Raw genomic sequence first — 21,246 nt, 5'->3', positions numbered from 1 at the left:
CACCACCCCTCCCACTGCCACCGGAGGGAACCCCGCCACAGCCCATGTTCAACATGGAGACTCGGCCACTTGCCCGAGGTGGGGCAGTTACTGCCGACCCAGTCAGCGGTGGTTTTTATTTTTTTTTATTATTAAAAATTTTAATTGATTTTAGAGAGGAAGGGAGAAGGAAAGATAGAAACACCAATGATGAGAAAGAATTGATCAGCTGCCTCCTGCATGCCCCACAGTGGGGATCGAGCCCGCAGCCCGGGCATGTGCCCTGACCAGGAATCGAACCGTGACCTCCTGGTTCACAGGTCGACGCTCAACCACTGAGCCACACCGGTCGGGTGAAGGTTTTTAGTTTTTGTTTTTATCTATGAAGTGATGATTGTTAAATGTTAAGAAAGCAGCTAGTGGGGTCCCACAGTGCCCCTCTCTCTGGACAACGAGTTATCCCGGGCTGGCGGGGTGAGCTCGGAAGGGCCCTCTTGCCCCCTCTGCCTGGTCGTGGAGCGGCGCCCCCCCTTATCGACCCTGCACTCAGGACTCTGTTAATGAGACCCTCCTGCTGGGCCGGTGGCCCTCAGCAGCCCCTGGGAGCTGTCAGCTGCAGATGCCTCTGCCAGTCGCCCGCTGGGCCTGGCAGCGCAGGGCTCCGGACGTGATGAGCTATTTATGGAGCAGGCATGGTTCAGACCCCACTCAGCAACCTGAGACCCACTAATCACATTTCCTCTAATAGAGCGAGGGCACGCATGTGCGCGGGTACTGGGGCGCCGTCCTTGCCTCAAAGGAGGGGACAGTCTGCAAAAGGTGGGAGGTGTGAGGTGAGCATGCCCAGGAGGCGCTGGGGGCTCTCAGCATGGAGGGCAGGGTCAGTGTCAGAGGGGCTCTGGCTGCAGGTGGAGGGGGAAGCTCCACGGAGGCAGGGCCCAGCCAGGAGCTGAGGCCACAGGACTGCACTGGCGTGGGCTTGTCTGAGGGCCCGAGCGGAAGTGGAACCCAGGTGTCCTGCCTCCCTGTGCCCTGCTCTCTGGGCGAGGCCAGTGGCTCCCCAAGAGTGGACCTAGGAGCTGGTGCTGAGGCCGACTTTGTGCAGACTCTGTGGTCACATGGATTTGGGGAGCGCTGCTCCCAGCACTGCTGCCCAGGCGCGCGATGCCTGTGAGTGGACGGCAGGCTCTGAGAGGTCCTGCCCTCCGTTCAACACCGCCTTCCTGGTGACACACACGTTCTCATCCCAAGAGGAGGCAGGGGAGCTCTGCGTGGGCTCAGTTGCCCGGCTGCCCTGTGCTTCCCTCTGAATCCGCCACTGGCCCTGGGGGGACGGCAGGCTCATTCCAGCTCCTCTGACCCCCTGGACTCGGTGCCTCACCTTCCCCATCTGTAAAATGGGGACGATGATTGTCAGCCTCTGCCCGTTTTCACAGATGTGGGCATTAATATGGCAAAGCCTGGGCCCTGCCCAAGGAGTTGGGGGTCCTGGGACCAGCAGACTCGGCTCCTTCCAGCAAATGGAACTGCCTGGGGCCTGCACTGACTGGTGCCCGGCGTCAGCGGGGGACCTGCCCCAGAGCGCCACCCTCTCTGCCTTCAGCGCTGCTGTGGGAGGAGCTCTGGGCTGGCGGGCAGGGCCCTCCAACCCTCTCCAGGACAGTAAACCACAGGCTTCTGCGGGGGGACAGGGTAGCAGCTCTCGGAGGTGGGGCTGTGGACTCACTCAGCGTCTGAAGAACCTAGCACACGAGCAGGCAGCGGAGTGACAGAGCCTGGAGGCCCTTATTCTCTGATCAGGCCATCTGTTTCCTAACGCAGGCCCACGGCCCCCGGGGGAGGGGCCACAGGCTGCTGGCTCCCAGGCACCAGCCGGTGGCCTGAGCAGAGATCTCTGACATTTGCTTCCTCAGGTGGGTGCCGGGGCCTGCACCCTCATTACCGGCTTCCTTCCCACCCTCTGCTCCTCCTGGCAATGCTTTCCCAGGGCTCCCATTGGGTGAGGGGGGAGCCACACCCAGCCAATCACTGTGGGCAGGGGGCATCCTGGGCTCTGATTGGCCACACTGAGCTCTGAATCCACTTCCAGGCTGAGCTGGAGTTGGGGTGTCCCCCACCCGACCCCCCCAGAGACCAGCCTGACCTTTCTGGACTGTCACAGCCACCAAGGTTAACAGAACCGCCTTGGGGAAGAGCTCTGGGGGCGCACGGGAGGTGTCAGGACAGGCTCTGCGCCAGGAGCCCGCCTTCTACCTGTAGGTCAAGGCCATGGGAGGAGAGCGTGGCAGGGAGAGGGAGCGTGGCAGGGAGAGGGAGCGGGGGCGTGGAGACGGTGTGGGGCGTGGAGGGGAGTGGGGCGTGGAGAGGGTGTGGGGCGTGGAGGGGAGTGTGGGGCGTGGAGGGGAGTGGGGCGTGGAGGGGAGTGTGGGGCGTGGAGGAGAGTGTGGGGCGTGGAGGAGAGTGTGGGGCGTGGAGAGGGTGTGGGGCGTGGAGAGGGTGTGGGGCGTGGAGGGGAGTGTGGGGCGTGGAGGGGAGTGTGGGGCGTGGAGAGGGTGTGGGGCGTGGAGGGGAGTGTGGGGCGTGGAGAGGGTGTGGGGCGTGGAGGGGAGTGTGGGGCGTGGAGGGGAGTGTGGGGCGTGGAGGGGAGTGTGGGGCGTGGAGACGGTGTGGGGCGTGGAGAGGGTGTGGGGCGTGGAGAGGGTGTGGGGCGTGGAGAGGGTGTGGGGTGTGGAGGGGAGTGTGGGGCGTGGAGGGGAGTGTGGGGGCAGATGGGCAGGCCAGAGCACCCTCCGCTCCCACCCCCCAGATTCTGCCCTGAGGCCTGGCTCCTGCCTTGTTTCTCTTGAGTCCAAAGCTGTAAGTTGGAGGGGGGAGAAAAGGGAGACCAGCATTTGGGGGGGTCTGTGGCGGACATGGCACTGGGACTTGGGGTCAGAAGGCAGCGGGCCTTGAAGGAGCGCTGGGCGGAGCAGGGCGGAGGGCTAGACCGAATTGCCTGTGTCCCTGGGCACAGATTCTCGGTTGGAAGTGTTCCCATCTGTAAGCCGCGGTTTGGACTAGTTTATCTCCCAGGTCCCTTCCAGGACGCGGAAAGCGGTTCCTTTCCTGGAAGGCTGTCTGTAAACCCCGGAGAAGAGGCTCTTGACACAGCGTGGGCTCTGCTGGTGGACAGCGTCCCCGCCCCGCTCCGCACCTGCCCGCGGGCGCCGGGGGCTCCTCCCCAGGTTGGCTCACAGCGGGCGGACCTGTGGGTCGGAGTCCAGTGCCCCCTGGCGGCGCCCCGCCGCCGGCGCTTCCGGACGGCGGGGGTCCGACGGCCGTGACTCAGGGTGGCTCCGCGGCGGGGCCCGGGAGGCCCGGCTGGGGTTCCGTCGTGGGCCGAGCCGCCGCGCAGTGAAGCACCAGCCGCTGGGAATCCTGGTCGCCCGCCCGCGGTGACTCACCGGGCAGCCGGGCTCCATCGCCAAGCGCAGGGGCCTGGTTTCCAAAATGAATTCTAGGGGGAGCGCCTTGGGGCGGGACTTGCGCCCCCTTTCTCCCTCCTGGCGCTCCAGGAGCCCGCGGACTCGGCGGAGACCCCGCGGCCGGAACAGAGCGCGGGCCTCTTTCCCGGAGCGGCGGGGGCGCACGCACTCGCGAGCCCCTCAAATGTGTGGAAAGCCGGGGAGCCTCCGTGAAGCTGAGGGTCCCGGGCCTCGCTCCAAGTCCCTGCGGACCGGGAGCCGATGCGCGGCCCGAGTGGGGGGGGGGCGACTCAGAGGGGTCAGAACGCCCGTAGCCCGCGAGCTGCGAGAGGGTTGGATTTGATCCCCCGGCCAACTTCGCAGCGCCCAAGTCCACCTCTGCCCCGGCTCTTCGCCCGCCGCCGGGGGGCGCCCCTTTCCCCAAGTCTCCATCTCTTCCTTGGCCGGGTCCAAGGCCTGGCCCAGAGAAGGGGAACCCGGGGTGGCGGGTGTCTCCGCGGCTTCAATCTGCCCATTTCGAGCTCCAAGAGATTAGGGGGCCGTGATGAAAGGACCCCCCTCGATCTGCAGGGAGCTGAGGGAAGGGGGCAGAGGGGGCTGACGTGGGAAGGGGAGCCAGGCGAGGTCTCCCCTCCGGACACAGGGGGTCAGTGCGCCCCAGAGGAGGGGGGCCGCGTGTCCAGTCCCAGGCTGGTCGGGAGAGGGGCCTGGCGCTGCTCAGAGAGCAGGGGAGGGGCCGGTGGCGTGCGGATGCACCCCGCGACCAGCCTCGGGGAACCTAGAGAGTGTTTCTGGGAAAAGCCACAGGGAGGAAAGAGGGGTGTGGCCCGGACCCCAAGAGTGGCAACCCGTGCCATCCTCGGCGCTCCCCGGGGTAACGGCTCAGGTCAGCAGGTTCTGGGCCACCGGCTGGGCCGCTGGAGGGAGCTGAGGCGACCCTGGGGACCCCACCACGCGATGAGGAGGTGCCCCCCGCCAGTGGCACGCGCCGGCGCCAGGTAGCTGGCCCTGGGGAACCGCGCGCGCTGCCCGCTCCCGGGTGCACACGGCCCCCTCTGCTGGTGCCCCGCCCTCGGCCGGCTGCCTCCTCTCCCTTAAGCCGCCGGTCTGTCTTCTTGGGCTGAACAGAACCCCTCTCCTCCCACAGCCCCGGGTCCCGCAAACTCTCCGCCCCGCGCGGCTGCGCGCGCTCGCAGGGAGCCGGCTCCAAGGACCCAGCAGCCGCCTGGTCTTCCCGGCCTCCGCGCTGAAACCTGCTGCTGGCTCCGCCTCCACCCTCACTCCCCAGACACCTAGTCCTCCGCCCGCCCCCGCCCTCCCGGCACCGGCCGCCCCTCCCGCTCCCTCCGTGCGCACCCTGCGCCGCGCTCGGTCTGCAGCGGGAGCTGCCGCGGCCGCCTCGCCAGCTGGCCGGGTACCAGGCGGGAGGTGGCGCGCCCCGGAGGCTGCGGGGGGAGGGGGAGGGAGGAAGAGAGGAGGAAGGCCGTGCCTCCGCGTAGCCCGGCCCCCGCCCCCCGCGGCCCTCCCGCCGGAGCGGGGCTGCCACGCGCGCGCACACACACACGCACACACACGCGCACACACACACGCACACGCACACACACACACACACACACTCGGGCTCCCTCCGGCGCGCACGCACGCAGCGCCCCGGGCAGACCAGCGCCACAGCCGCCTCCCCAGACGCCTGGACGCCGGAGGGCCCCGACCCCGGCGCGGCTGATGCGCCCGCGCCCGCTCTGCAGCTCCGCGAGGCCCGCGGGACCCCTCCCGCCGCCGCCGCCGCCGCGCCCGCCGCCCTCGGAGAAGCGGGCTGGACGACCGCCACCGCGCCGCCTCCCGGCCGCCCCCGAGGCCGCACCGCCGCGGGCTTTGCCGCCCGGAGGCCGCGCCCCGATCCCGCGCCTCGGGGGCTGAGCGGAGCAAACTTCGTGGACCGGCCGACGCCCGGCAGGGACCCCTCCCCGTCCCTGCGCGCTCGGGTGGGCCCTGGGCGCTCGGACCTTCGGGCCTCGGGCTGCCCCGCCCGCCGCACCTGCCCGGTCCCTGCCTCGCCGGCTGGGGACTCCGGAGACGCCGGCACTTCGCAAACTTTTCCACACCCCCCTCGAGGGGGGCCGCGGAGAGGTAAACGGAGAAGGAGGTCCAGCCGGGCGCGCGCCAACCTGTGGGCTCCTAGCGGGGCGCCGCCGCCCGGGAGCCGGACCCCGAGGGGCGCAGGCCCCGGAGGCCGCCTTCGGGCCGCGCTCCCGCTCCTGCCCCTGCTTTTCCGGCGGGAGCGGGGGGCGGGGAGCGGAGGGCGCGCGGTGCCCGGAGGCGCCGCCGTGCATGGCCCTGCGCAGTGGGGCGGGCTGCTTCGGCCGGGTCTGGCGCAGGGTGTCGGGGCTCCCGGACGCCTGGCCGCGGCGCTCCAGCAGCCTCCTGTGCCTGTCCGCCTTCTCGCCCGAGCCCGGGCCCGCGCCTCCCCTGCCCCGCGGGCCGCCTCGCGGTGGCGGCGGCTGTGGCGGCCCCGGCGGAGGGGGGCACCCCCAGCCTCCCCGCCCCCCGCCTCCCCGCTGCTGCTGCTGCTGCTGCTGCTGCCGCCGCCGCTGCTTACAACTTGGAGGCGGCGGCGGCGGCGGAGGCGGCGGCGGCCGCCGGGCGCTGCAGTGGGACGCGCGCGGCTGCGAGCCTGCGGGACATGCCCCCCGCGCCAGCTCCCTGCTGGCGGCCATGAAGAGGCAGAACGTGCGGACTCTGTCCCTCATCGTCTGCACCTTCACCTACCTGCTGGTGGGCGCCGCCGTCTTCGACGCCCTGGAGTCGGACCACGAGATGCGCGAGGAGGAGAAACTCAAAGCGGAGGAGACGCGCCTCAAGGGGAAGTACAACATCAGCGGCGAGGACTACCGGCAGCTGGAGCAGGTCATCCTGCAGTCGGAGCCGCACCGCGCCGGCGTCCAGTGGAAATTCGCCGGCTCCTTCTACTTTGCCATCACGGTCATCACCACCATAGGTAAGGGCTGGGCGCCGGCGGAGGAGCCGGGGAGGCGGCCGAGCGCGCGGCGCGGGGCTGGGTGCGGGGAGCCTGTCGCTGGGGCTCCTCCCGCAGCGCTCCCCCCCTCTCCCTCGAGAGCCCCCTCCGCTCCGGCGCCTGGTTCCTGGAGGACCCCAGCCGGGCTCTCCAGGCGCAGGTGCCTGGACCGGGCGTGTGAGCCCTGAGCGGGCGGGACCGGGAGGGCGGAGGCGCCGCTCTGCGAAGCGAGTGGAGGCTAAGAATAGTCCCCAGCAGACACCCACCCACCGCCCGGCGGCGGGCTGCGCGGCTCCCAGCCCAACACTTACTACCTCTCCCCGAGTTGGGGAGGGTGCCCGGCCTGCCATCCGCGCGGGGAGAGACTCGGGTGGCCAGGACGGCTCCCTGGGCGTGGGCGGCGCTGACCCTCGCCAGCCACCAGCATCCGAGCCCAGATTTCAGCCCCCTCCCTGCTGGCGCCTCTTCTTCGAATTCTGCAGCAGGTCGTGCCAGGCCCGGGGGGAGAGAGTTTGTATCTGGTGATTGGTGAGGGGTTGGCAGCGGGTGAACTGTGCTGGGAGCAAGGAGGAGGGCCAGGGACGGTCCTGGCCTGCCCACCCAGGGCTGTGGGCAAGACCAGTCTGCGTATGGCCTGCAAACCGGAGAAGTTGGCCCGGTCTGGGGGGAGCCCTGCTGGTAGGCCCTGGGGGCTCCCCTGGCCCCCACTTGGGGCTGTGCACCGGGCGCTCTCTGGTGGGTGCCGGGGCAGCACCCTGAGGCCTGGGCTCTGTGAACTTGCAGACATCACACTTTTGGGAGCGCAGGCAGGTCCCTTCCTCCCAGGTTTGTGGGTGCCCTCCCCGGGCAGGAGGAGGTGGTGTCTGACCGCAGCTTGTCCCAGCCTGCACCCTGCCCTCCACACCCTCTCCTCGTCCTGTCAGGGCCACCGTGCTGGCCTGGGGGGCCTCTCTCCCGTCCCCCTCCAGTCCTGTCTGTCCTGCACTGGGGAGGAGGCCTCCCCCTCTGCGGTCGCCTCGGCATGTGCCGTCTGGGGAGCTCTGCGCTGGCGGAGCGGCTCGCTGTGCCATATGCAACAGGAAGTCCCGGCTCGGCCTGTCTTCCCTTCTCGGCTGCAAACACTTTTCAGAGTCATCTTGTCAGAAATGTTTAATTCATTGCTGCAGCATCTCATGGTTTTGGAAGGAAGTGGTCCTTCTGTCGTCTCCATAACCAGCTTTGCTCTGTGTCCGCCACACCTCTGGCCCAGGCCAGAACCCAGGAGAGCCTTCCTCGCCCGCCGTGTGCCCCCAGTGCCCCACGGGCCAGCCGGTCATTGTCATCACGGTCCTTTCTGTCTGTAAACTTCCATTGTGAGCTGTGGCCGGAACACACATGCGCAGGCAAGGTCCTGGGGGTCAGGGCCTGTGAGCTGGAGGCCAGAGAGCGAGACAGATGCTCCCAAGCCGACCCCCCCAGGGCGGGGAAGCCACCCTCCCTTGGTCTTTAGTGTCTCCATCCAGGACGGGGGCGTCTGGCCGCTCTCTGGGACACGCCACGCTGGGCCGGTCCCAGGAGAGGGTTGGAGTTGAAATCGAACCTAGAGATGTTGGTTTGCCTGAGAAAAGAAATTGTTAGATACATTTTGTGCAGGTGTGTTTGTTGATTCTGACCCGTGGTTTGGGCCTGTGCTTCTCACGGTGACGCCTACAAAGGGTGGCCCAGCCGAGGTGTTATCATAGAGGGGCTGTGGGTGCGCCCCAAGGCGCCTGACGGCAGCGCTGATGCTTCTCTCTGCCTTTACTGAGCGCTCAGCTGCCTTACTGGAGAGAAAGGTTGGAATAATCCGTAAGGTCGGGAAGAAGAGATTGTCCTCGCTCACCTGCCCTGGGGTGGGAAGACACTGAGCTTGGGACCCGAGTCCGGCCACACTGGGCGTTTCCCAGCCTCAGTTTCCCCACCCGTAGGAGGGAAGGGCATTGCACAGTGGCCACCTGCCAGGTTGACTCTGAGGGGCTGGGGGAGGCCTGGTACCTGCAGACACCAGCGACGAGAGTGCTTAGTAGGTGTGCACTGGCTCCCTGCCCGAGCCTGCCTGTCCTGCGCTCTGCCCCTGGAAGCTGGTTAGTGGAGCCCCTGAATTTACAGGAAACAAAGCACCTTTCTAGTTAATTCTGTTTGTTTTCTTCTTTTTTTAATATAAATGCAAATGAAGGTGCTCCAGGCCTAGAACAAAACCCAGCCCCAAGCCGGCCTCCCAGGCATCGTCTCCTGTCGGACAGGGGCCTTAGTGAGGCAGGTTCACCTCCTCGGCTCACTCCTCCAGCCCTGGACGTTGGGAGTGAGCGCCCACTCGCAGCTCCCACTCGAGGGGCAGGCACCGGGCACTCGCTCCACTAATGAACCTGCTTCTCGGAGGCAGCTAATGGCTCGCTCTGGGAAATGGATCTTAAACACGTTTATAACGACCACTTCCAGTCGGATCTGCGGCCGCGCCTTCGAGAAAGGCTTTGGAGAGACAGAGGCTGACTCTCCCGGGAGCCCTGGGCACAGCCTCAGGAGGGACGCCCAGAGGTCCAGGGGCCCGAAGGTGGCTTCTGCTCCACCACACCCCAGCCCCGCTGCCTCCTCCCGCGGCTGCTTCGATGTCGGTGCCACTGTAGCCACTTCCCAGAGAGGATGCTGTTGACTTCTGCGCGTGGTGAGCCCAGACCTTTGGGACTCGCCATCGAGTTACAGATGGAAAGCTTGTCGTGCTTGTCTGATTGGCAGGATGGTTGGGAAGCTCTCCCCCAACCCCCAGGCTATTGGTGGAGGTGGAGGTGGTGGTGATGGAGGCAATGGTGATGGAGGTGGTGGTGATGCTGGTGATGGTGATGGAGGTAGTGGTGATGGAGGTAGAGGTGATGGTGATGCTGGTGATGGAGGTAGAGGTGGTAGTGATGCTGATGATAGTGATGGTGATAGTGGTGATGGAGGTGGTGATGGTGGTGGAGGTGGTGGTGATGGTGGTGGTGATGGAGGCAGAAGTGGTGGAGGTGATGGTGATGGTGGTGATGGAGGTGGAGGTGATGGTGATGGAAGTAGAGGTGGTGGTGATGGAGATAGAGGTGATGGTGGTGATGGAGGTGGTGGTGATGGTGATGGTGATGGTGATGGTGGTGATGGAGGTGGAGGTGATGGTGATGGTGATGGTGATGGTGGTGATGGAGGTGGAGGTGATGGTGATGGTGATGGTGATGGTGGTGATGGAGGTAGAGGTGATGGTGATGGTGGTGATGGAGATAGAGGTGGTGGAGGTGATGGTGATGGTGGTGATGGAGGTGGAGGTGATGGTGATGGTGGTGATGGAGATAGAGGTGGTGGAGGTGATGGTGGTGATGGTGATGGAGGTAGAGGTAGTGGAAGTAGAGGTGGTGGAGGTGATGGTGGTGATGGTGATGGAGGTAGAGGTGGTGGAGGTGATGGTGATGGTGGTGGTGGTGATGGAGGTGGTGGACGCGGAGTGCTGGCTGCCGGGGCTGCCAAGAGCTTGACTTGAATTCCTCTGCCTGGGGCTGCGGCCTGGGTGCACTAGGGACCCTGGCAAACTTGTAACTTCCCTGCAGGAGGCGCTTGAGGCCAAAATGGGGTTCCACAACCAGCGGTCACTCCTGACAACAGGGCAGGAATCCCCATGACACCCCTTTTTCAATCTAGTGTGGGACCTGAGTGGTTACACCTTCAGGGTCACCGGAGAAGAAACCGCGCTTAGAATTCAGGTCTCACCTGGAGGGGGCAGGAGGGCGAGTTACAACCTGCCCTGTCTGAGGGGGAGGAAGGGGAGAAGGGGGAGCAGGAGGCTTACATCTGGGGTGTGATTCCCAGGCCCTTTGGGCCCATTTGGATGCGGGGGGGGGGGGGGGCGGGCTGCTGCAGGAGCCGAGGGCACCGCCTGGGAGCAAGCTGCTGCCCTGGTGGGCGCCCCCTGAGACACGGCCGTGGGCCCCTTGCCTCCCGGATCCAATGCTGCACCTGCTTGAATCCAGACTTTCCAGACGCCGCCCTTATCTCGTTCGCACGCAGAGCCCTGAGCAGGGTGTTGGGGTGAGGGCTCCCCACTTCCCGGCCCGCAGTGCAGCTTTCCCAGTGTGTGTGCGCCTCACCGGGCCGCTGGCCTGGTCTGTGCTTTGCTCTGGGGACCGTCTAGATGACAAGATAAGGCCTGGCCTTGGGCGGGAGGGAAGCTGGAAACCCAAGCGTAAGGCGCTGTGCAGCCACCGTGAGGAGCAGGAACAGCTAAGCGTTAACCCCTCCCCTGCTGCCTCCAGAGCGTCTTCCTGGCTTTCTCCTGGGCCCTGGGCAGCCCCCCGCCTCCCTCAGGCCCAATATTGTTGATACCAGACTGGGTCCCTTCTCGCTGCATCTTCCTGGAGGCACACTCACACCCTGGCACTCACTGCCCGCGGCCGGAGGGGTGCTGCCCACTTTACAGCTGGGGAGGCCCGGGTGCAGAGGAGGCAGCGGGCCCTGAATGCCACTTCCAGTCTCCTCACAGCTCACACCCCCGCCACCAGTGCAGGCCCCACTCACTCACTCGCTCACCCTCCCTCTACTGAGCACTTCTGGGCCCTGCGTCCCGGGCTCATTCACCTCCCCATTCAGCGGGTTTTAGCTCCTTCCCACGCTCATGCTGGGAGGGGGGCAGGAGGGGCGCAGGCTCAGGTGCAGGTGTAGGTGCAGGTGCGGAGAGGGACCCAGGTGTAGGTGCAGGGAGGGGCTCAGGTGCAGGTGCAGGTGTGGAGAGGGGCCCAGGTGCAGGTGCGGGGAGGGGCTCAGGTGCAGGCGCAGGTGTAGGTGCAGGTGCGGAGAGGGGCCCAGGTGTAGGTGCAGGTGCGGAGAGGGGCCCAGGTGTAGGTGCAGGTGCGGAGAGGGGCCCAGGTGCAGGTGCAGGTGCCGGGAGGGGCCCAGGTGTAGGTGCAGGTGCAGAGAGGGGCCCAGGTGCAGGTGCAGGTGCGGAGAGGGGCCCAGGTGTAGGTGCAGGTGCAGAGAGGGGCCCAGGTGTAGGTGCAGGTGCAGAGAGGGGCCCAGGTGCAGGTGCAGGTGCGGAGAGGGGCCCAGGTGCAGGTGCAGGTGCGGAGAGGGGCCCAGGTGCAGGTGCAGGTGCGGAGAGGGGCCCAGGTGCAGGTGCAGGTGCCGGGAGGGGCCCAGGTGCAGGTGCAGGTGCTGGGAGGGGCCCAGGTGCAGGTGCAGGTGCTGGGAGGGGCCCAGGTGCAGGTGCAGGTGCTGGGAGGGGCCCAGGTGCAGGTGCAGGTGCGGGGAGGGGCCCAGGTGCAGGTGCAGGTGCAGAGAGGGGCCCAGGTGCAGGTGCAGGTGCGGGGAGGGGCCCAGGTGCAGGTGCAGGTGCAGGTGCCGGGAGGGGCGCAGAGCTCCAGGCCACCTCAGCCCTCGTGTCTTGATGGGCGTCTCCACGGTGCTCTGGCCTCGTCTCCTTCCTGCCAGGTGGTCAGCGGGTCCCAACCGCGTTTCATCTGAAACAGTTTTCATGAATGTAATGGGCCCATCTCACCCGGGCATCGGCCAGGGGGCCTTGAAAACAAACCTTGTAACCAGCACTCAGACCCAGAAGCAGCCCGGACCCCACCAGCCAGCCTCCTGCGCGTCCTAGAGGCAGGAGCTCATCCCCCACCCGGATGAGGGCGGAGGTGATGGACGCTGAGGGTGTTGTGTGAGGCTCTGATCTCGGGGGGCTGCCGTGTGGAAAGGTGTGTGTGCGGGGGTCTTCTCTTAAAGAGGCAGCTGGGCTCACCTGACGAAGAGGCAGAGGGTGTCCATTTAGAAACTGGAAGTGGGGGGCTGGGCCTGGGAGCGGGGGGGGGGGGGGCGCTCAGCACGCTGACATGGGTGAGCCTGGGTGGGGAGGGGTGTGGCGGTGGCCAGGGGAGCACAGGCGCAGGGACCCCGGTGGGTGGCCTGAGAAAGGAGGGCCCCCCGGGCAGAGGAATTCTGGGATGAATACGGTGGGGTCTCCCCTCTGCACAGTGGCCCCCTCCGGGCCTGCGTCGGGCGGGGCCTGGGTGTGTGAGGCCCGCCGTCTGCCTCTCCCATCACCGACGTCTGCCGTGGGAAGTGGCCTGTTCGGCGCCGGCGCCCACCCTGTACTTTAGGGTCCTCGGACTATGGGCTGCGTGGAGGGCGCACCTCCTCTTGGGAACATGTTTTGGAGGTTGGAGACGCCAGGCCCCGAGTTCCTTCCCATCATCCTCTGCTCCGTAAGCCTCGTGCCTCCCCTGGGGTTCTGGTCTGTGGGTGTGCCCCCCAGCCGGCCTGGCCCTGCAGGAGGAGTCTGTCCCCCTGTGCGTGCCCGGTGGCCCCGCTCTCTGGGCAGCCCCCTCGCTGCATCCGTGTCCCGAGTGCTTAGTTCATGTGGCTCCAGGGCAGGGGCTGGGGCTCAGATGGGGAGAGCGGGGTGCAGGCCTGGAGTTGGTCTCCGGCACAAAACAGAACCAGGTGCAGGGGGCGCGGGGCAGGGCTGGGGGCTGATGGGAAAGTCTGCAGCGGGACCATGAGAAACTTGAGCGGCTGTGAGCACATGGCGGCTGTGGGGACTCAGGGAGCAGACCCGGGCCTCGGGGGGGAGCGGGGTGGGGGGGGGGGAAGCGGGGGTTCCGGAGCTGAGCACAGCCTGCTGCCCCGGCTTCCCCAGCCCTGCTCCACCCGGGGCCGTGCGATGCCTGGGCAGCCGCTGATGAGGTGGATGGGGGGAGGAGCTCAGGTGGGTGGGACAAGCTCAGTGAGTTTGGGGAGAACCGTGGGTGGCACCTGGCTCCCCCGAAGCAGAGGCTCTGGGAGGTTGTGCTGGGGGCACAGAGCCTGGGGTGCGTGGTGCCCACTCCGGCCGAGGCTGCGGGACGCCCAGGGCATCCGCAGGAAGCACCCTGCCCGCAGCCGTGCCCGCGGCGAGGTCTGCGTGTCTTGGACTCTGTGGGGAGTGACTGCTGGGGTGCCAGTTTCCCACCCCCAGTCTCACCTGGGCCCCGGGACAGGGCCCAGCGCAGGGGAGCTGCGGGCGGGGAGTGTTTGCCGATCGGGCTTAATGCAGAGGCCACCGGCCTGGATCTGTGTCTGGGGCAGCGGCCCCCGAGGCTGAGGAACCCCGGCGGCTGGGACGAGGTCTAACACCCACTCGGGACCGTGTTCAGGGATCTGCACGGCGAGGCAGAGGCCAGTGTATGCTGGCCCACAAGGTGGCGCCCCGTCGCTGGAAAGGGGACGCAGGAAGCAGTGGCGGGAATGACGCGTGAAGAAGGGACAAAAGTCCGCACGGCTCCCGTGTGCCCACGGTCACCGCAGCAGAGGCTGGCGTCTTCACGCTCCCGTTCTCGCTGCCCACAGGTGCCGTCCTCACCGTTCCATCAGAGCGGATCTGTTCGGGACTGTGCTCAGCTGCCTGTAGCGGAGAACCAATTAACAGCGGCTCGAGAGCAGCCGTTTTCTCTTTCTCGTTAAGAATTCTGGGGCAGGCAGATGGGCAGACAGGCGGCTCCCCAGTCCCTTCGGAGGATCAGGCTCCTTCTCTCTCTCTCTGCTCAGCCCGGTGAGCTTGGCTTTCGTCCTGCGGGGGGACGGTGCCTTGTGGTGCCGAGGTGGCTGCTGTGCCTCCGGCATTGCCTCCCGCATCCTCCCCGACAAGGAGAAGGGGAAGAACACAGACACAGACAGAGGCACCTACTCCTCTAAGAGCTTACCTGGCAGCCCTGGCAAGGACTCCTGCTTACATCTCATTGGCCAGGACTGTCTCATGACCAAGCCTAGCAGCAAGGGTGCCCGGAACATGGGGCAGGTTGTTCTATGGGGAGGAAGGAGCGGACACAGGCATTGGTAGGGCACCCACAGTGTCGGTGGTGATATTCCTACCATCGCAGAACCCCTCTTCTCTTTACATGGATATCAAACATTACCTGGTGTGTCTGCAGGCCTCGGGGAAATGTATTTTAACAGCTGTACATCCCCTGAATGAACATACTACTATCTACTTATCAATTCTGTTATTTATAGTGATTTTAAAGTATCCTTTCCGCCTCTTGCCAAGTATAGATCGTTGAACCTCTTTATTGAACTTCTGTGTGTATAGATGTTGCTGTTTTTTTATAAATATGTTTTTATTGATTTCAGAGAGGAAGGGAGCGGGAGGGAGAGATAGAAACATCAATGATGAGAGGGAATCATTGATCGGCTGCCTCCTGCACGCCCCACATAGGATTGAGCCTACAATCAGGGCCTGTGCCCTGACCGGGAATCGAACTGTGACCTCAAGGTTCATAGTTCAGTGCTCAACCACTGAGCCACACTGGCTGGGCTGGTTTTTTGTTTTTGTTTTTTAACTTGAGCAACTCTCCGCATGTTGGGAACGTTTTTGATGTTCTTACTTTTTCAGCACATTTCCTTAGGAATCAGGGTTGGAAGGCTGGTGCCCACAGTCGTGAAAATTCACCCTTATCCCAGACATGGCTCGTCCACGGGGCTTGTGGTTACAGTTTAGACACGAAGAACCCACAGCTTCCTGGGCACCATGGAACCAGGAGGGACGGGAGCCCGTGGGGCTTGGTCTAGCTCCAGGGATGGAGAGGTGTCACCTGGTCAGTCTGGTCCAGCCAATTGGCCATGGTCACAGAAATGCTGAATGGGGATCGATTGGTCATGTCTGCCATGAGTGCAGAAGGGACAGTGGACTGGTGAAAGAGAGGACTTCCGAGGTGGAGGGCTCTTCTGTGCGGGAATGATGTCACTTTGGAAACTGTGGACATTGCTCGCTTCCTGTCTTGCAAGGCAGATTCCTGTCTACCTTGGTGTCCGCATTTGTAGACTGTGGGTGGCCTTGCCTCCCTCAGCAGAGTGGGGGTATATGAAGTTCCTGTGCTTCTTTTAAACGCCTTTCTTGATGGGATTTTTCAGCAGGTAGCGCGCAGTACTGCCGAATTAAAACACGCACATGAATGTGCACAGGTTCTACGCACATCTATTGAATCAAACTGGTTTACTACGTCCCGTGAATCCCTTTCAAGGGTTGGACACAAGTGCCTGCTCGCTAAGTCACCTGCACACAGGCTGGGTGAAGCATGTGTGCGAACACAGAGGGTGCAAATGATCATGGTTTGCTAACGTCTGTGCCTTTAGTGGGGCCTGCTCTCCGTTCAGTTCGCTGCCGTCATCGTCACCTTAGGTCGCCTCACTCACTCCGCGAGGCCGCCCGGCTCTACACGCATCTCACCTCCAGCCCTCGCGTTATTACTATCTGGTTAGTGTTACTCTTTCTGCCTGATCTTGGAGGGAGATCCGTTCGTGTCCCTTCTGTGCTCTGTGCTTTGCTTTGCCCTGTCTCCTCGTATGGCTGACAGTTTTGGTTTCGTGACTTTGAAGCTGTGTGGTTAGACGCATACAGGCTCCTGTGTGCTGTTGCTTCTGGGTGGAGGTAAGCTTGCTCTCATAAAACTAGCTTCTGGGTCGTGTTTGGTACTTTTTGCCCTAAGTTCTTTCCCCTGATGTTATTTCTGTGCCTCCTTTTATTAGCATTTGTTAGATAGACAATGTTTATGTCTTTAGCTGATTCCTACCCTTTCTCTTGTAGGAAGATGTTGAGACAGCTTATCACAAAAGTCATAAACATAAGGTGTGAAGCCCGGCCCCAGGTCAGGGCTGTCCATGTGTGTGGGTCCCGGGAACTAACCTGCAGGATGGCTGTGGTGGAAGCTCATTTGTGCTGGGAGCTTCCGAGGAGGAAGGACAAAAAGTTAGCACGTCAGATGCTACGGCCGAAGTGTTGGGCGATGAAATTTGCAAGGGTGGGAGCTCATGCCTTCCTCGAGGACTCGCCGAGGAGCGTGTTGGTGCCAGGAGCATGGATGGGACCCCCCTGAGGTGTGGCTGACCTGGAGTTCCCCAGGGGATGTGCAGGGAGTGCTGGTACTGGTCTTGGGGTGCCATGTCCAGGGCCATCTGGGGCCCAGGTGCTTGGACTCCAGCTGTGTCCTCCTTAGTGTGTTGGCATGTTTGCTTGTGTTGGTCACATGTCTGTTCCAGGCAGGTCACCTCTCTGTTCCAGGCAGGAGGAAAGAAGGGGCAAAGGTCAAGAGGGCTATGCCAGCTGCCATTGCCCTTCCAAGAGATTTTCCTGGACGCCCCACCCAGTAACTTCTGCTTCTAACTCATTGGTCAGCGGTGGGTCACATGGCCACGCGTAGACCAATCATAGGAAGATGACAGAGAAGGGGGTGTGGCTGCATGCCCCATCTCACACCTGCCTGGAGGCCTAGGGGACGTGGAGCCTAGACCCCCAGGGTTTAAGGGACCTCCTGGACGCTTGTCCAGGGACCCGCAGACCCTGCTTGCACACACCCAGTGACAGGGACAGCCTCAGCCACGGCAGGTCCCACGTGTCCTGGGCGACCTCACCTCCCAGTCTGCCCTTCATCGCCCACGCGGGGAATGACCTCCTGGATGAAGCTGGCTCTGAGGCCTCCGGTGGCCGGCGATGGACCCCGTGGACCTGCTGCTGCAGGCACAGGCCCCAGCAGTCCCTTGGGAAGGACTCAGAGAAGATGGGGCTGGAGAGGGGTCGCTCCCAGCCAGGAGGGAGCTGCCAGGGGCCTTGGTCTCTCTGCAGCTTTCTCCTCCCTCCGCCACCCGCTCTCCGCCCGCCCTGCACGGGGAGAGGCCGATGCTGGCCGCTGGCCCTCATCCCCGTCCGCGTTTCCTCCGGGGCCGCAGCGGGGCACCGGGCTGTTAATGCTTTGGTGCCGGTCCCTCTCCTTCCATCAGGAGGGCGTGGCCGACTGTGCTTTCGGGAGATCCTTGCCCAGCCCGCTGCCCGCGCGGCCCTCCCCCACCGGCCGTGGGAGCCGGGCGTGGGAAATGCGCTGGGTTCTTCCTGCAGGTGCTGTTTGCAGCGCAGCCGGCTTCTGGGCACACGGGAGCCGGCTCCCTTTGGCTTCCTCCGGGATGACCTAAGCGTTTGTTTGCGCAGGGCTGGCGGGGGCCGCTGCCTTATGCAACACCCACGCTCCCCCTCGGCCTCCCAACGCCTGCATCTCCCAGGGACCCCCAGGCCCCTGCTGGTGTGCGTCCGCTGCCCCGGGGCCGGCCGATTCGATGGAGTCACTGCCCTGCTCCACTGCCATCAGCTCCCAGCGGCCTGTAGCCCTGGCCACAGGCACCTGCTCCCCGCAGAGCCGCCACCTGACCGCTAGAGAGCCCTCCTCTGAGAAGTCCTCTGTGGTTGGCCCGGTGCCCGGCCTGCGTCCTGCAGCCCAGGCCCCACCAGCTCAGCACCTGTCGCCTGGGCTGCACTCCCCTCCCTGCAGGGCCCGCCTCTCGCCTGGGCCAGGTGTCAGGCTGCTGGGGGCGCAGGCCCTGGGAGATGTTTGCGGAGCCTGGGAGCTATGTGTCATTGTTCTGGAAGGTTCTCCAGGTCTTTCTGAAAAGCAAATGCTCGAAAAACAGCTGCCCCCCATTCGGAGCAGCAGGTGTTGGCAGCAGCGGAGGGCAGGGCCGTGGGAGGGCCGTCCGCCACATGGGGTGGGCGTGGGGTTCCCCGCACCCTCATCTGCCCGCTCACGCAGTGGCTGCCCGCGTTGCTGCTTTTCCTCCAAATCCAGGGCACCCGCAGGCCCGGCTTCCTTCTGTGGGGCCCCGGGAGCTGTTGTCTGAGGGGCCTCCCTCCCCCCGGGGCTGGGCCTGCCCAGGTGCTCACCCCTGAGCCCACGCGGCTGCTGGCAGGGACAGGATGTCTTCGTGGTGGGGCCTGAGCACTGTGTCCTCCGACCTCTCCCCAGGGTGCGTCCAGGCGACTGGTTCAGGCTGCCAGTGCCCCACCCCTCCAGGTAGGACTTGCCGACCGCCTGGGCACCACGGAAGGTTCTGGACTTCCCTTCCTTTGGGCAAAGGGCGCGGTCAGCCTGGCCCCAGCTGTGCCGTGAAAGGCCCCGTGGAGCTGGTGCCCATCCTCAAGCCAGCGGCCGGGCCCCAGCTCCCAGGCCCTCGGGTCAAGTCCAGCTTCTGAGACCTGTGGCCCTCCCAGCAGCTCGATGCTCCGGGAGCCCTGGGGCTGGAACCGGGGTGGGCCCTTTGCCCCCATGGTGGCCGGGTCCGGGTCCGAGCGCCTGGGCCCACCTGCCCCGTCCCTCCATTCCCTGCTCAGGGGAGGGGCCCTGAGGCTCGGGCGGTTGCCATGGGGATTGCGCTCGGGATCTATTCGGAGACAGTGTGTAGCGTGGTTTTTAATACCTGGCGTTGGCTGTTGATTTCCCACTTTCCCGGGCGTGCGGATCTGCGAGCGGGTTTTGACTGGCCAGGGCGCGGCTGGTGGTGGTGCCGGCGTGGCGTGGCCCCGGCCTCTCTGTGTGATGAGTGACAGGGGACTTGCGGGGACCCCGCAAAGGGGGGCTGCCCCGCCTGCCGCCAGCAGGCACAGCCTGGGTGATAGACACGGTGTCCCTCCCAGCTTCTGCCGCTGGCCGGCGGGTGACACCAGCAGGTGGGGCCGGTGCCCTCTGTGACAATGAGGAACCTGGGGCACCACCCCAGGCCCCGGGAACTCAGTGAGCGGTGGGGACAGAGGCGGGTGCCCGCGTGGGTGCAGGCTCCCTGGCCCTCACCGTGGGAGTGAGAACTGTGTGTCTGTACGTTTAACATCGGCCTCGCCCTCTGCCTCGCACACCCACCTGGACAGGGGCGGCCTCGCTGCTCCCTGGGACCTAGCCTGGGCGCCGTGAACAAAGCATGAACCCAAGAGAGGGGCTGGCTCCTGCCCTGTGAGGACATGGCCGAGCCTCCTGTCCCCAGGCACAGAGCACCCAGTGAGGACATGGCCGAGAGGGTCAGGGGGGCGTCCCCTGGGGAGCACGGGGGGGAGGGAGGCGCTGGCCATGTGCAGCCCCTCTTTGGGGTCAGGCAGCAGGGAGCCGGGCACCCCCTGAGGAGGGGTCGGCTTTGCAGCCTCAGGCTCGGGGAGCAGCTGGCAGGCGGCCTGCGGGTGCCCCGACAGGCCCGCAGTTCCTGTCACTGGGGAGCCTTCTCCTTACTCACGTCGTTAGGACAGACAGGAGGCCGGGAGGCAGCGCCGGTGAGGGCGGACGGCTGCAGGCAGTGGTCACGGGCCAGCTCGGCCGGTCCCTACTCTGTGATGGGGGTCCCCAGGGCGGTCATACGTCCCAGAGCTGGAGGCGGGAGGTCGGACAGTCTGCATTTGACCCCCTGTGATGTTTCTCTGTTGAAAAAACAAAACATTTGAATCACACCAACAATACACAGTCCCTGTGAGGGAAGGTGGAAATGCAAGTAAAGAAAAAGGTCCTGATCTCCCACCTCCCAGGATCCCGGTTCTCAGACTCCAGATGACACGGGTCCACACGGTCCCTCACACACACACACACACACACACACGCACGCACACACATGCACGCGCACACGCACACGCACAAACATGGCGTCTGCTGCGTGTTCTTATTCACTTATTTCACAAAAACCAGGCTCCCAGGAGAGGCGCTCCTGTGCCCGGTGGCGGGGGGCGGAGGGGGTGCCCGCAGGGTGCCAGGAAGCTACTTTCCAGGCGGAGCTGTGATGCCGGGTCCCGGGGGCGGGGCTGTGCCTGGGGCCGCCCAGGAGTAAGACCGAGCTCCCAAGTCCAAGCCGGCCTGTCAGAGGCCACGGGTGGGCACCCGCCACCACGGGTGGCTCCACGGCCCACCTGTGCGGTGGCACCTTATTTATTTCGTTTTAAATGTGTCTTTATTGATCTCAGAGAGGAAGGGAGAGGGAGAGAGAGAAACATCAATGCTGAGAGGAATCAGTGATGGCCGCCTCCTGCAGGCCCCGCACTGGGGATGGAGCCGCAACGTGGATATGTGCCCCGACCAGGAATTGAACCGTGACCTCCTGGTTCATAAGTCAACACTCAACCACTGAGCCACACTGGCCGGGCCGTGGGATCTTACTAAGCTCATCTGCGCTCTGCTCGGGCGATGCTGACGGCTCACAGGTTTCGCCGCTGTGAGGAATGCGTGGACGACGGCCTTGCCCGCATTCCTCTGTGCCCTCGTCCGCTTCCCCTCAGGACACCTTCCTCGCAGGACAATCGCAGCGTCACAGAGGCCCCTGCGAGCCCGCTCTGGCCCTGCGCCCTGCGCCCTGTGCCCTGCGCCCTGCGCCAGGAGGGAGAGAGCCTGGCTGGAAGGTGCAGCAGTGCCAGCCAGACCCCTGCACCTGGGGGCGGGCCTCGCGAGCGGATGTGGGGGCGCTCTGCCCGGGGCGGGGTCCTCTTCCCCGGCAGCTGCCAAGCCTCTTTGCTTACAGGGCATCACACACGTGACCGAGAGCCGACTTAACTCCCGAGCCTCAGTCTTCCCGTCTCCGCAGTGGGGATGGGGCTCCCCCTGCACGGTCTCCTCGGGTGGGATCACAGCGACTGACCTGCATGTGTCGGGTGCCCGCCTGTGGCCGCTGACAGGCCGGCTTTGACCTTGGAGCTGGGTCCTAACCCTCTGCAGCCCCAGGCCCAGCCCCGCCCACAGGCCTCATCACCTGGACCTGGGCCATATGCCAGCAGCCCTGACCTGCAGTGACTCGCCCACTCTGCGTCCCGCCCCTGGTGGCGGAGGCGGGTTTATACAGGAGTGACAGGCGGGTGGGTATGGGCCAGGGGGAGGCCTGCGTCCCTTCGGCCACCTCCAGTGCCACCCAGGTCAGCTGCTGGTCAGGGAGGAGAGGGAATAGGGGCCCCACTGGGCAGCTGGGGTCATTGCCACAAAAATGGGTGGTCAGTGAGGAATGTGGCGG

The 21,246-nt window shown here is 64.9% G+C and overlaps 1 protein-coding gene and 1 long non-coding RNA gene across 2 annotated transcripts in view; one reads left to right on the top strand and one right to left on the bottom strand.

Annotated features, from left to right (window-relative positions):
• Positions 1-6,593, bottom strand: part of LOC138993283 (uncharacterized) — a 28,436-nt gene extending 21,843 nt beyond the window's left edge. The window contains exon 1 of the long non-coding RNA XR_011468256.1: positions 6,210-6,593. This is a non-coding gene — a long non-coding RNA (uncharacterized lncRNA). The remainder of the gene's footprint in view (positions 1-6,209) is intronic.
• KCNK9 (potassium two pore domain channel subfamily K member 9) overlaps positions 6,156-21,246 on the top strand; it is a 38,446-nt gene continuing 23,355 nt past the window's right edge. The window contains exon 1 of the mRNA XM_070392423.1: positions 6,156-6,438. Within this exon, the coding sequence (XP_070248524.1) occupies positions 6,156-6,438 (283 nt within the window). The remainder of the gene's footprint in view (positions 6,439-21,246) is intronic.

This window comes from Myotis yumanensis, unplaced genomic scaffold, assembly GCF_028538775.1.
Source record: "Myotis yumanensis isolate MYYU_CA2020_CCGP unplaced genomic scaffold, mMyoYum1.0.hap1 SCAF_15, whole genome shotgun sequence".
In the NCBI taxonomy this organism is placed as follows: Eukaryota; Metazoa; Chordata; class Mammalia; order Chiroptera; family Vespertilionidae; genus Myotis; species Myotis yumanensis.
Note: the sequence above shows the minus strand (reverse complement) of the source record. Positions and strands in the feature narration are given on the sequence as shown.